The sequence below is a fragment of the Pelobates fuscus genome, chromosome 10 (genome assembly GCF_036172605.1).
Source record: "Pelobates fuscus isolate aPelFus1 chromosome 10, aPelFus1.pri, whole genome shotgun sequence".
Taxonomy (NCBI): domain Eukaryota; kingdom Metazoa; phylum Chordata; class Amphibia; order Anura; family Pelobatidae; genus Pelobates; species Pelobates fuscus.
In genome coordinates this window covers 43961865-43976988 of record NC_086326.1, presented here as the reverse complement: position 1 = coordinate 43976988, position 15124 = coordinate 43961865, and the positions used below count along the sequence as shown (strand labels likewise).

Here is a 15124-nt window from a genome sequence, read left to right as displayed (position 1 = left end):
TATGGTAACCATATCCCCTCCCCCAATGTTTATATTGTCCTTATATCAGATATAAGCATGATTGTCAACCTGCATCACACGGTTAAATTTTTATTAGCACCGCCACAAAGTAGAAGGCAAGCTACTGGGGTGTCTGACTCCCCCTGCAATAACTGTACAAGGGGCAGCTCCCTGCACATTCCAGGCTGGCCAAGCCAGTTTCTCCTTGGACTACGACTCCCGGCGTGCAGTGCGCGCGCGGCGATGACGCGGGAGGTGATCACGAAGACGACGCGGGCTGGGCGTTACTTCGCGCATGCGCGCGCCGCGGACTGCCTGGGCCCCATCAGCAGCGGCGGACGGCGGTAACGGGTAGCGGGGTCTTATCCCGAGGGTCTTCCGGCCGGCTGAAGGCGGCATGCGGTTCTACGCGGCGAGGAGCTGCCGGTAACGGTATGAAAACATCGAGCGGGGGGGGCGGGGCCAGGGCCGGGTGACGTCACGGCACCGCTGCGGATGTCAGATAAAGCCTGACAATGGCTTCCTCCTATCGCTCTATATACACACTATATAACAACACTCCGCACTGCATGCACGGCACCGGCAGGACACTCACATAGTGATCATAATAAAACATTACTTAATAAATATACCCTGATATAATGTACATTTTATATATAATAAAACATCATTAATTAAATATACCCTGATATAATGTGCATTTATATATAGTAAAACATTATTCATTAAATATACCCTGATATAATGTACATTTATATATAATAAAACATTACTTAATAAATATACCCTGATATAATGTACATTTATATATAATAAAACATTATTAATTAAATATACCCTGATATAATGTAAATTTATATATAATAAAACATTATTCATTAAATATACCCTGATATAATGTGCATTTATATATAGTAAAACATCATTAATTAAATATACCCTGATATAATGTAAATTTATATATAATAAAACATTATTAATTAAATATACCCTGATATAATGTACATTTATATATAATAAAACATTACTTAATAAATATACACTGATATAATGTGCATTTATATATAATAAAACATCATTTAATAAATATACCCTGATATAATGTACATTTATATATAATAAAACATTACTTAATAAATATACCCTGATATAATGTACATTTATATATAATGAAACATTATTAATTAAATATACCCTGATATAATGTAAATTTATATATAATAAAACATTATTCATTAAATATACCCTGATATAATGTGCATTTATATATAGTAAAACATCATTAATTAAATATACCCTGATATAATGTAAATTTATATATAATAAAACATTATTAATTAAATATACCCTGATATAATGTACATTTATATATAATAAAACATTACTTAATAAATATACACTGATATAATGTGCATTTATATATAATAAAACATCATTTAATAAATATACCCTGATATAATGTACATTTATATATAGTAAAACATTATTTAATAAATATACCCTGATATGTACATTTCAATCTGAAAACATTATTTAATAAATATACCCTGATGTACATTTCAATAATAAATCATTATTTAATAAATATACCCGGATATAATGTACATTTCAATAATTTAATAAATATACCCGGATATAATGTACATTTCAGCCTTGTTCTGTTTGTTCTCAGCAGTTTAAGACACGAAGACTTGTCACTCACAATCATAAACAAAATATATTACATTTTCTTTTTTGTAACAAAAAGCAAAACATGTTGGTCTAGAACAGGGGTAGGCAACCTTCGGCACTCCAGATGTTGTGGACTACATCCCCCATAATGCTCTTACACCCATAATGCTGGCAAAGCAGCATGGGAGGTGTAGTCCAAAACATCTGCAGTGCCGAATTTCTCTACAAAGCACAAAACATAGCCGCTCACTATATGTATATTAGTAGCAGTTTGAGTAGTAATAATATTATAGCTTTTTTTTGTAACAATGTTATTATTGTACTTGAACTGTTCAATTGTTTCTTTAACCATCGATTGTAGTGCAAAAGAAAGATGGCAAGGCAACTTTTTGTTTTTGCTTTGAATATTGTAAGATGTGTAAGCAAAATAGTGTTTACATTGCTTACAATACCCAGGACTACTATATTAAGCTGTATTGGTTCTGGTGCCTGGACTGATCCAGTTTAGGTAATATGATGCCATAGATGGATTTTAATAAACAAAGAGACTGAAGGATGAGTGGTTTACAAATGTCATCAGAAGCCAAGATGGCATTCTTTTCCCCTAATACAGAGCTCACCACTATGTCTCTTTTTTTACATTATATTTGTAGGTTAGGGTTAGCTCAAGTGCTATGGTGGTGTAAGGGTTAATGGTTAGTGTTAGGATACTGTAGTTAATGTTTAGCATTGGTGTGTTATGGTAATGTAGGGATTAAGAGGAGGTGTTTATACTAAGCCAGCACATGTCCCAAGGCTACCTGAGATCAGTGGGAGTGTGGAAACATTTAATCACTTGCATATTTTTACCTTCATTGCTCCAATCTGTGTCTTAAAGGGTTACTCTATCGCTTGCACTATGAACATTACTAAAAGCAGAAGTGGTCATGGAGATTGGAGTAAGCCTTTAGAGCGGCACTGACATCTCCCCCCAATTCCAAAAAAATAAGTATTTCGCAAATATTGAATCTTCATGAAATACTTGTTTTGACTGTGGCGGTGGTGTTATTTCTTTTTCTTATGTTCTTTTTCCAATATTTACAGCATCTTGCGGTTTGAAAACAAAACAAAAAGTCCTGAAAAGCTCTCAGAGGGTTAACATTGCACTTACCTGCTGATTCTTACACTATCCATCACCAACACCCACATTAACACCTTTTTGTGCCAGCACCTACAGAGGTTGTGTGTTCAGGAAGACCATTTCCTGTGCTTAATCACAGAGATCGCTAAACTTCCAGTATACCAAAAATGTCATGTGTACTGATCTGATATTCTCCACTTGGGGCATGAAAATGCTATTTGATACGTGAGTGTAAGTTCCATGCTTGTTGGAAGCATAATATAAATAAATGTTTTCCTTTCAGAAAACCACTTTTATTGGTTTTATGTATTTTTACAATAAATGTCATGCGCAATTTTTGGCACAGTTATGGAATCCAAAGAAAATAAAATGTAAATATTTAAGCACTTAGTTTATTACCATAGCTTACCTTAAAGAAGGGACAAAAAGGTTGCTGACTAGAAGTTCTATAGCTCCACACCACGTTTGTTCATACTTACAAGCCGCGTATGAAACTAGTTGGCCTGGTACATGTAGAAATCATGTGCTGCACGATTAAGGATTTCAATGCAGTGCAGCTGTCTGAACCCAAGAACATATGCAGCTGATTTTATAATTGTTCTTAGACATACTTGGTGTTTATAATGATCAGATTGTATTTGCCTCTTTTTCAGGACGGGGGCACTCTGGGAACACGTCAACATTGAATATGGGTGAAAAAAAGCCAGAACCTCTGGACTTTGTAAAAGATTTCCAAGAATATCTCACACAACAAACACACCACGTAAATATGATCTCCGGCTCTGTGAGCGGCGATAAAGAAGGTGACACATTACCAGGAGGTATGAAGAAGATTTAGGAATGGCTGTACGCCTAATTATTGTGTTAACACAAAGAAGTACAAACAAAGCATATTACAGTATTAACGTACAGGCACCCCTTTATTTCCATACACAGAGGTGGGACGTGCATGAATTCTGGGAAACGTATTTGTGTAAAATCAGTGTGTAACTATGATGAAATAATCTTTATGCTATTTACAGTGATAGATAATATGTGGGCACTTTATATGTATACTCACACTACAAAGCCCCGAATTTGATCAGCACTCAAAATAATTGGTCAACTAATCGTTGTTTAAAACTCCTAATTTAAGGAGTTAAAAAATTTACCCTTGCCCATTTGCGATAGGAAAATGCAAACTGAGCCCTGGTGAGTTGGCTTGCCTGAGGGTTTTAGTTTACCAGCTGCCCGGGGGATTGCCAGCAGAAGCTGGTACCTGGAGGTTGCAGAACCAGAGTCCCCGCCGCCAGTATGGCGTGCAACTGTTTCAGTTAGTACTGATCAGCACAGTTCCATGGTGACTTGCATTGCTATGATGTGTGACGACATATCACTCCTGTGTGAGCCACTAGGGAGATAGCTGAGATCACAAATAGCTGAAGGACAGCTCCCTGTGGCTGCCTCTCACAACTATACACCAGAACTTAATCTGGCCCTGGTGAGCAAATTAAGAGGTGATTTAGTAAAAATAAAGAAGATAAGGAAAGTGAGTGCATGTTGGGTGAGGAATGAGACATGGCTATGGCTAGTAACCTCTACTCAGGCTTCTAATAATCTTGGTTATGGTGTTTGGAAAGTCAATGTTGGAGTTAACTGTACTATCTATTTATTGTCTTGTATACACTGTGTGGCCCCTGGCTATATCTTTCTTTTGTTTTTCTTTCTAACCCTTTTCCTTTCCTCGAGATATGGGAGAAAAGTGCTACTCATTGACTCACTTTCTATAAATCAGGGCCACAAAGCCACGATGTGCTCACCGCTAACTCTCCGTGCCTTGCTCTACCGGCAGCTGGGACAGACAGTGACCAGAATGGGCTGGACCACCCCTCGGTGGAGGTATCTCTGGATGAGAACGCAGGGATGCTGGTGGATGGCTTTGAGAGAACATATGATGGAAAGCTAAAATGTCGATACTGTAACTATGCCAGCAAGGGCACTGCTCGTCTTATAGAACACATTCGCATACACACAGGTAGGGGGGGTCTATCTGTGTATGCATGAATAAACTTCCAAGCAGAGCTGGAGAAGTATCACTAATATTGACCAGGCAGATGTATAACAAAGCTTGCACATGACTAACTGTCCCTCAAGCCCTCAATAAATGTGATCTGATTTTTTTGTTCAGAGTTCAAGCTTAAATAGAGAAGCCAATAGTTCTTCGATAATCTGCAGAAGACACTGCACTTGTCTTCAAGTGAATAAAACTGGCAAAATATAAAAATATATAAAATTCAGTGCAGCAAGGATTAAAGTTAGATCTTAGGGAAATCCCAATCTCACCAATGTAGAGAAAACCAAATCAACTCTGCAAGAGAGAACACCGTCAAGCAACATAAAATATTACTTACATTACAAAAAACTGTTCATTCACTGCACTCTTAGAGCAGGGGTGCCCAAAAGGTAGACCCCCAGATGTTGTAGAACTACAACTCCCTTGATGCTTTGCATGTCTTTGGAATGCCTTTAGAATGGCAAAGCATCATAAAAGCAGTAGTTTTAAAGCGTCAGACATTAAAACCTGCTGGGGATCTACCTTTTGGGCACCCCTGTCCTAGGGGAATACTCCATTTATTTTTTTTAACTATTTAGTAGATTTATTTTTACATTTTTTATTGTTAGGGGCTAAATCTAAACACAGCTTGCAAAACTGCAGATCTCTTGTCTGCACCCTTTGCAAACCTTTCCAATCAGAGGATCCTCTGTGAGAAGCTGCTGTGCTGGAGCTGCACGCTTACAGCTCACAGCTTTCCAATGATTATTATTATTGCCATTTATATAGCACTAACAGATTCTGCAGCGCTTTACAATATTATAAGAGGGGGGATTTAAATATAAATAGGACAATTACAATAAAACGTACAGGAACGATAGGTTAAAGAGGACCCTACTCAAACGCGCTTACAGTCTTTAGGAGGTGGGGTTTAAAACACAATTGGACAGAAAATAGCAATCAAATTAGGTGGGAGTGAAGCAGAGCTGGAGGAGAGAGCAAGAGACAGGTATGTAAGGTAGAGGTTACTCTGGGAGGCCGTAAGCTTTCCTAAAGAGTGGTTTTAAGGCACTTCTTAAAGGATGCAACACTAGGGGAGAGTCAGATGGCGGTAGGCAGGCTATTCCATAGGAAGGGAGCCGCCCGCGAGAAGTCCTGCAAGCGTGTGTTGGCCGTACGGGTGCCAGCAACAGACAGGAGAAGGTCACGGGCAGAGCGGAGAAGGCGGGTGTGCGTTAGCACAGTGCCCCTGCCACTTCTGTTAGCTTCTGATTGAGAACCAGGGAGGTGTTTATGCTTGCAAATATAAAAAGTGCTGCTTTCTATTGAAATCTGCCTTTTTTGTCACAAACATGACAAGTTCCAGCCAAAGTACTTATTATAGGGACACTTTAAGCACCAAAACATTTGCTGAATGAGGTGGTTTTGGTGTATAGGTCATGCACTTGCAGTCTCACTGCTCAAATCTCTGCCATTTAGGAGTTGAATCCGTTTTCTTTTATGCAGCTCTAACCACACCTCCTCTGGCTGAGACTCACTCAGCCTCTCTTCCTGAGTCAACATTTTTTTAGCTTCCCTTTTTTCACAGTGTGTTTAGTATAGAATTTCTTATCTTCCTAAATGGCAAAGAATTGAGCAGTAAGACTGCAGGGGTATGGTCTATACACCAAATCTGCTTCATTAAGCTTAAGTTGTTTTGATGCTTATAGAGTTCCTTTAAGCAAGTTGTAGTGCTTTATGTGTGTTGAGTGTTAAAAACAGAGCAGTGTTGCCTCATACTGTGTGCATAATGTGTGTTGAAATTGTTCACTTGCAAGTGGAGACACTTCTATCCTTGGAGTCTCAGGTGATAACGTAGTTACTACAAATATCAGCAGTCTTTTAGTAGTCGCACAGCACTTTTTTGCTGTCCAACAGTCTGAGACTTTGCTTCCACTGACAAAAAACAGATCTTGTGTTCCTGGAACATGGCTGTGGAAGAAAACAGAAATTAGTCAATTGTAGCCCAGCAGAGCTATCATAGTCCTGTAAATATGGCTGAAAGTATGTTGCAGAGATGTATGTGAATGCCATCATTCTTTCGTGGAAGCAATACCTCTGAGACTACTGGACTTGCAAAACAACTGTTGATAGTAAACAACAGTTTTATCACCTGATACTCCAAGAATTTCAGTAGTCTCTGCTTCTGAGGGAATAATTTTAACAATCTTTAAGCATGCAATACTATGCTATGTTTTCCATTTTATTACTTTGAACACATTTAACATTTTTTTTTAAATCCAATGTAAGTAATATGGCATGTTTTTAGCTGTCTTTTTTGCTAAAGGTTGGGTTTCAATAATAAGCAAATAGGTGTAACGTGTTACAACTTAAAGTCCAGTAATGATCCTAAAATAAAAAAAGTATGTCTGTCTATGACTGAGCATCACATAAGTTCAATTTCAACTGAAGAGCTTAATCTTTGCTACTGCTAATAAGCCATTTATCAAACTACCTTTGCAGCTGTGGTTTGAAATCATCAATTTCTTTAGCATCAGATTTGTAGTGCTTTTTCAGTTTTTTTTAAACTTTGAAAAAATTAAAAATGAGCTTTTGTTTCTCACGTATTATACAGTTATATAAACATTGAAAAGAAAATGTATAGAACATGTATTAGTGCAAATATAAAGCCATTACAAATGTTTTAATGAAATGTACAGTTCCAAATCGTGGCCATGGTTCCATTTCCTTAATCTTTTCAGCGGGAGCAGAGAGGACAATCCCAGTTTCTATAGCCTGTATCGATGGGGAAATTCTCCTAATTATTTCTCTCTTGGCTCTGAATATTATCTAAAACCAATTAGATGTGATCCATTCTCTCCAGTTTGTCAAAAGCCAACTATTTTCTCCTTTACTATTTAATAGATTGTTCTGTCTTTATCTCCTCCACGTTTTTCCCAGTCTTTAATACGGACAAACAAAAAAGAGTGAGATTATAATAGGAAGGAATAGATGAGGACAAGTAAACTGCTGAAATCATTCTGTAGCGCCTACTTGCCATCATGGAACTCTTATTAAATTACTTTATTCTGTAAATATGTAGCTTTCTTAGTGATGATTAATGGCACAAGCATATTTACTAATAGTTTATGGGTGCGGTCTCCTCGTTTTCTGTCAAAGCAGCGTTCAGTTTTTTTCTATCACTTTGATCATCAGTTCTAGAAGTAATTCAACTTAAATTAATCCTATATTACAGGAACACCCACAGCCCAAATAAAAAAACAAAAATAAAACCTTATTTAGTGCATACCCTTATTGAAAACATGCATTTAATTTTCCTTTTTTTTCCATTGGAGATCTATTTAAAACAACTTGTAGAAGCTGCAGATATCTTATCTGCAGCCTTTGCAAACCCTTGCTTTTGATCCCCAACCCAGACTTTCCGTGTCTGTCCAATCACAGACTTCCCAACGCAGCTCAGTGGGAGGTCTTTGCAAGGCAGGTGCTTTGAACAATTGCCATCTCTTGCCTTTAACTCCACTGAGCTAAACAAACCAGGAAGTAACAGGACCTGTTGCGGATTACAGCCAATCAGCAAAGTGAATTTATAAATGTGCCAATTTGTATTGAAATCTGCACTTCTTATAAAATGGGAAAAAAAGAGCATTCATTCTTCACACCTAAAGCACTTCAGCAAGCTAAAGTGCTTTCGGTGGTTTGTAATGGTCCTGTAACAGACTGGGGAAGCAGGCATATAGCTGTTGGAATTTGGGCAAATTATTGCTTCTATAAATAATGGGATGAAAGGAAATTGGATGGGAAACATGCCTGGACTTCTGACAAAAGTATGGCATGTTCACCTTAAGAGGCTATGCAACAGATATTCCTTCTCCCATCATACTTTTACAAAATACAAACATTACTTTATGTTTTAGTATCTATTTAAGTATCTGTTTTTTTTTACTTTTTGAATAATATATTACAATGCAAGCCTTAATGAATGTCTTAACTCCAAATGTCAGGGGTTGTAAGTGAAATTAAAGGAAAAACATAATGCAAACAACATGCATAGAACAATTTACTTAAAGGGATACTATAGTTATCAAAACAAAGTTGGCTTTGTGATGCAGTTTGGGTGTATAGATCATGCCCCTGCAGTCTTACTACACAATTTTCTGCCATTTAGGAGTTAAATCACTTTTGTTTCTGTTTATGCATCCCTAGCCACATCTCCCCTGGCTGTGACTGACACAGCCTGCATGAAAAAAGACCCCTAAAGCACTTTAGATACAAAGTAGTGGGTTCAGCGCTTAGTGGTCAATAGAAAATTAATACTGATTGTAAGGAGGCTGCAACCTAAAATTATGACGTTCCCTCACAAATTATTTTATTTCTGCTATCTATTTTGGTTTTATTATATCTTTTCAGTGTTTTTGGCACGCCCTATAATTTGTATTTTCTAGATTTATCCCTAAATCACTTTAACTTGCTGAAAGGCTTTATGTGTGAAGAGTGTGTCCTCTCTCTTCATTTTGCAAACACTGCAGATTTCAAAATAAATTTACACTTTTAGAAATTAACCTGGCTACACAACAAAACCTGTTATGTCCTGGTTTTGTTGGCCTAGTGGAGCAAAACTCAAGAGGCAACAATTGCTCAGAACAACTGCCTTGCAAATACTTCTCATTGAGCTGCATTGGGAAGTTGGAGAGGGCTTGCAAAGGATGCAGATTTTGCAAACTCTTTATACTCTCAATGGAAATATTCATAATTAAATGCATACATGTGTTCATTTGGGGTATAAATATAAAAAAAGTGATTTTTGTTTATTTGTATTTGTGCAGTGGTGCGTCCCTTTAACTTGCTTTAGACTTTTTTTTTTATTTTTTTTTTTGCTGTGTAAATTGAACTTTCATCACTCACAGGAGGCTTCTGCAGAGTCTAGAAGTTCTTAACAGAGCAGGAAATAAAAAAAATGATAAATTAAACAGACTTTGCAATAAAGGAAGTTTAAACATTAGACCTCTCTTAACAAGAAGTTTGGAAAGGCTGTGCAAGTCACATGCAGGTAGATGTGACTAAGGATGCATAAACAAACTGATTTAACTTCTAAAATGGCAGATAACTGAGCAGTGAGACTGCAGGAGCATGATCTATACACCAAAACTGCTTCATTAAACTAAAGTTGTTTTGGTGCCTACAGTGTCCCTTTAATCCAAGATTCACATTATCTTGAGAGAGGGAGGGAGTGTGTGTGTGTGTGTGTGTGTGTGTGTTTAAAAAATAAAAATAAAAAATTCACACAAAACACATTTCCTATGTAGAGTTATACACTTGTCTGTAGAGTATATTTCTGCTTTTCTTTGTATTGTAGTAGTTACATAACTATGTATTTGCACTGTTCAGTACTGTAATACTGTATAAGTATAGGTGTGAAGAGTTGTCATTCCAGAGGTTTAGTATTGTGATTTTCTTTTCTTCTTATTGTCAGGTGAAAAGCCACACCGTTGCCATCTTTGCCCATTTGCTTCTGCGTATGAACGTCACCTAGAGGCTCATATGCGCTCTCACACTGGGGAAAAGCCGTATAAGTGTGAACTATGCTCCTTCCGTTGCAGCGATCGCAGTAACTTATCACACCATCGCCGCCGAAAGCACAAAATGCTACCCATCAAAGGCACACGCCCAACTCTGGGCAACAAAAAGATGTGGGGTGTTCTTCAAAAGAAAGTTAGCAGCTTGGGCTATAGTCGTCGGACTCTGATTAATCTCAGCCCACCATCCATGGTGGTACACAAGCCAGACTACCTGAGTGATTTTTCCCATGAGATCCCAAGCATACAGAGTGAGGCATATGAAAACCTAGCAAAGGCTTCACATGGGGGAGGCCTATCCCGAGATCCTCAGGAACTCATGGTGGACAATCCTTTAAACCAACTGTCCACTCTAGCTGGACAGCTCTCCAGCCTTCCACCGGACACTCACAATCCTGCCTCTCCTGACACAGGACCTTGTACTGATGAGAAGCCCTTTATGATTCAGCAACCTCCACCACCAGCTTGTGCTTCTGCAATCTCCACCAGTGTACCACAGAGTTCCTCACCAGCCAGCCCTGATGTACGTCCTACACACAACCACAGGAACTGTAGTCCAGTGGCTGGACCAAGCAGTGAGCGCAGTGGACGAACCAGCACTCCTAGTATCAGCAACAGTCAGCCTAGCACACCTGCGCCTGCTCTTCCTGTACAAGATCCGCAGCTTCTCCACCACTGCCAGCACTGTGACATGTACTTTGCCGATAACATACTGTATACTATACACATGGGTTGCCACGGATTTGAAAACCCGTTCCAATGTAACATCTGTGGATGCAAGTGTAAAAACAAATATGACTTTGCCTGCCACTTTGCACGAGGTCAGCACAGCCAACACTGACTCTTCTGACCATTTTTAATAAACCCAGACCTCTGGAGACACTGTGTGTACATGGTGCCTGTCACTTGAGGAATGTATATGATGTAAATATGTTTGTGTGCCTCATTTGAACATGTGACCGTAATTATGTGTGACAGATAATTTACTATTTTTAAAAGAAAAAAAAAAAAAGTATGACGTTGTCTAGTTTCTGAGTGTTCCTGGCACTTGCCACACCAAGGCAGGCTTCGTAAGGTTCCGAATTGAAGGTGCAAAGTGGTTAAATGGTTGCATCCTGAATGTGGCACCTGCTTAGCGGTCTTCCAAGTGTCTTTTAATGTGTAATGAGAGGTTCTGATGAACATGCAGTAAAATCCTACATTTCAGTATTTCGGAGATCCTTCCAGCTCTATTAATCATTCATTTTGGAGGAATGCCAAGAAAATGCACCATTTGGATTTGCAGCTGTCACATCATATATTTTAATTAACTTTTATAATGCCTTTTTGAAGGATTCAAGGCCCAGTGTGCTACACCTTATTGCTACACTAGAGCTTTGAATGAAATATTGCACAAAATGTTTGACTTTGTAGCTTTCTAACCCAGTCATGTCTTTGTTTTTTGTTATCCCTTCACCAGTTGTACAGTGTTCATATAGACTTATCCATGATGTGTTAAGTGTTTCTCTAAAGAATCAAATTACTCCATAAACCATCACGGCATCAAATAAATCTGTATTGTCTTCTCACTCATCGTATGTTTCCAAATGCTGCTTGCATGTGGTGGTTTTGTTTCTGTTGACACTTTCAGATCTAGGGTTATGTAAATCCTTTTATTAGGACAATCCTGATATGTAATGGTCTCAGAGGTCGTTAAAACTGTGTTTGCACTAGTTTTATTGTAGTCAAACCTATGAGCTATCTATAGTATTGTATAAGTATTGTGTTGATGCTCATTTTAGGTTGGGTTTTAAAGAATGCATTGTTTTCAGTTTGAACACTTGAATTTGTACATATTCACATAAGGGAAGGCTTATAATTGTCTTCTCTTCCAAAATATGGTCTAAAAAGCACTGGTTCCCAAACCAGACATCACGGGCCTACTAACAATCCAAGCTTTATGTATTTCCCTGTTTTATTCCAGTGGAGATACTGACAAAACCTGATGTTGGTGGGTCTTGAGCCCTGGTTTGGGAAATACTGGTCTTAAGTGGTGTGTGAAAACCCATAGAACTAGCAGACACATTACATTGGTGACTCCTCCTTTTACATGTGTGCACTACCTTTTTATAACAGAACACTTGGATACATCTCCCTCTTCTAATGATTTTTTTTTTATTCTCCCCAGGACCCCAAACCTTAGACTGTCAAAATCCTGTCTTCAACATTGATTTGAATACGTGAGGCGCATTGTCAAAAAAAATACAGAGCTCCTTTTATTTATTAAAGGGAAAGTATAGTATTTCTAGCTCTATAGTGCCCCACTCGCTCGCGCTCCACCCTCCCATAGTGATAAAAGGGTTAAAAACCCTTTTGTCACTTACCAGATTCCAGTGCCGATGTCCCTCTGCTGGGTCAGGTTCCACCTCTGCTGGCAGGGGTGACCTAATGCTCAGGCATGGTTATAGACCAGTTTGCATTAGGACTACCCCACAGAAAAGCATTGTATTAATGCTTTCCTATGGGGGTTTTACCCAATGTTGGATTTACTCATGGAAAGCGTGAGGACATCCAGTGTCAGGCAACCAAAAGATAAGTATCTCTAGTGGCTGTCTGGTAGACCACCACTAGAGGTGGAGTTAACCCTGCAATGTAATTATTACAGTTTATTAATAACTGCTAGAATTACAATTGCAGGGTTAAACTGCGAGGGACAGTGCACCCAGACCACTTCAATGAGCTGATTCAATAAACCCTGTTGTAGACTGGTTCTTTTAGACGGTGTACAAAAGAGTTTGGGAGCTGATAAATAATATTACCTGACCACTCAAACAAATGCTTATTCAAATACTGTAACTAACACTGTTATGTCTCCACTGTGCCTTTGACAAGGAAAAATAGAGAATTTTCTCTTTGCTGATTACACCCACTGTACTGGAATTATTTCCATTAATATCATAGATTACTTCTGCTTTGTATTAATATGTACTATTTACATGTTCAATTGTGAATTGCATGGGGTCCCAGTGTGTCCTAGACACAATGCTGTGCAGTCAATTTTAATAAATTTAGGTTTTACTTTTTTTTAAATTAAGGAATAAACACCGATAGATATGTATCACCACAGGCTGACTCCGAGCTGCAAAACGGGCTGACAAATCCCAGGCGCCAGGTAGTTGTAGAGCCTTGTTTTGCAATAAGAAATTGCAGAATATATTTAAAAAAAAAAAAAAAAGGAGGGCTCTGCTAAAATAAGGAAAGAAGCACGATTTATTTTATTCAATTAATTTGTAAGAGCCCATCTTTAATGATGATATTTATGGATATATATTTTTTTATATTATCAATTTCAGTTTTCCCAATAGCTTCCAAATGTGAGCATTGTCTACAATGCTTCCTTCCTGCATACACAAGAAAGTTAGTGATGAGCAAAAAAGGGATGGATCAGCTTAGCAGCAGAACTTCGATAAAATATAGGATTTGGAATAAAATAAGAGTGGGGTAACATTTCACACTTTATTAGCTGCTCTGAGGCTGTATACCTCAACAATATTTTAAAGGATAGTTTTTTTTATATTAGGACCTGAGAAAAAGCTGAGAGTTATCCAGTTTACAAGTATAGCATTAAAGTAGGAGTCAATGCTGTATTCTATACATGCGTGTAACTAGGAATGGCTGTTGTGGATCATTTATTGAACTGGGTGATGTAGATCATGGACAGGGTAACTGGGGAAAAAAAAAAGTTTGTCTAGTTTTGCATAAAGGGATGAGCAGATAAAAGTACTGCATGCAAATGAATCCCTTAATTTCTCTTTAGATAGAGGTATCATAGGGCAGTGAGTTTGCCCTAAGCACTATTCACCTCCGTATAGCATTCAATAGTTTATTAAGATGAAGGAACCATTTGGGATCCTTGTGCTCTTCAAAATTAAACTTTGGCCATCATTGTCCTAAAATGAAGTTGAAACTGGTGAAACAAAAGAAAAACTAATATTTTTTACAACACTTCCCATTTCTGCATCAGTTTTCCGCCTAAGGTAAAATATTTGTTTTGATTTACAAAGCTACATACAGCAGGCTTATTTATGAGTTCTATGTACTACAATGCCTCATTTATTTATTATTGTGTGGGTATCAGTGTTCAGGTGTCAGAACTAAAGTGTCTAAGGGCATACTTAATTACCTCAATCGATTCTGCTTTTCATCCCATCTCTCATTCCAATCTTCTGTTTTACCTAAAATATATTTAAGATAAAGTAGGGACTACTTTGTCTTCCCTATTTTTACTACACCTGACAAAACAAAAAAGGGGGGGGGGGGGGAGCTACCTTTGTCAAATATTGTCATTCTCCCAGCCTTCGCTAGTGCTTAGTCTATGGAGGCTCTCGCAGGATCCTGCATAGACATCAGTGTTGTACTCTTGTGCAAGCAAAATAGTACAGCTGCTGGCAAATGCAGCACCAGCAGCTGAATAGGACCCACCAGATGTTGATGGTGGCAGTCACAAGGGGCAGCTTCAGGTAAGTAACTTACCTTCCCTTGTACCCCCAGGCCACCGCACTGGAATCGGATGTTCCAAAGTCAGAAGCAATACTGTATTCTTTGATTAATAAAGAGAAACTGTGACTAGTGAGATTTTCACACACCCTAATAGCGAACATAAAGTTAGATTTGGGTGGTAAGATTTTTTTTTTAAATTTACATGCCCTACTTTTACTATGCACATAACTGGGTGATGTAGATCATGGA

At 38.1% G+C, this 15124-nt stretch overlaps 1 protein-coding gene across 4 annotated transcripts; it reads left to right on the top strand.

Moving 5' to 3' along the window:
• The first annotated feature begins 276 nt into the window (after positions 1-276).
• Positions 277-11968, top strand: IKZF5 (IKAROS family zinc finger 5). Of its 4 annotated transcripts, none has more exons than XM_063435297.1 (4): positions 277-426; positions 3445-3612; positions 4566-4805; positions 10294-11968. In XM_063435297.1, exons 2-4 carry the CDS (start codon positions 3480-3482, stop codon positions 11235-11237), a joined length of 1317 nt encoding a protein of 438 aa, XP_063291367.1. In that variant the 5' UTR covers positions 277-426; positions 3445-3479; the 3' UTR covers positions 11238-11968. The 4 variants fall into 4 exon arrangements, with proteins under 4 accessions (XP_063291367.1, XP_063291368.1, XP_063291366.1 ...); XM_063435298.1 differs by having other exon boundaries at positions 277-432; positions 4623-4805; XM_063435296.1 differs by having other exon boundaries at positions 277-432.
• Positions 11969-15124: the final 3156 nt, after the last annotated feature.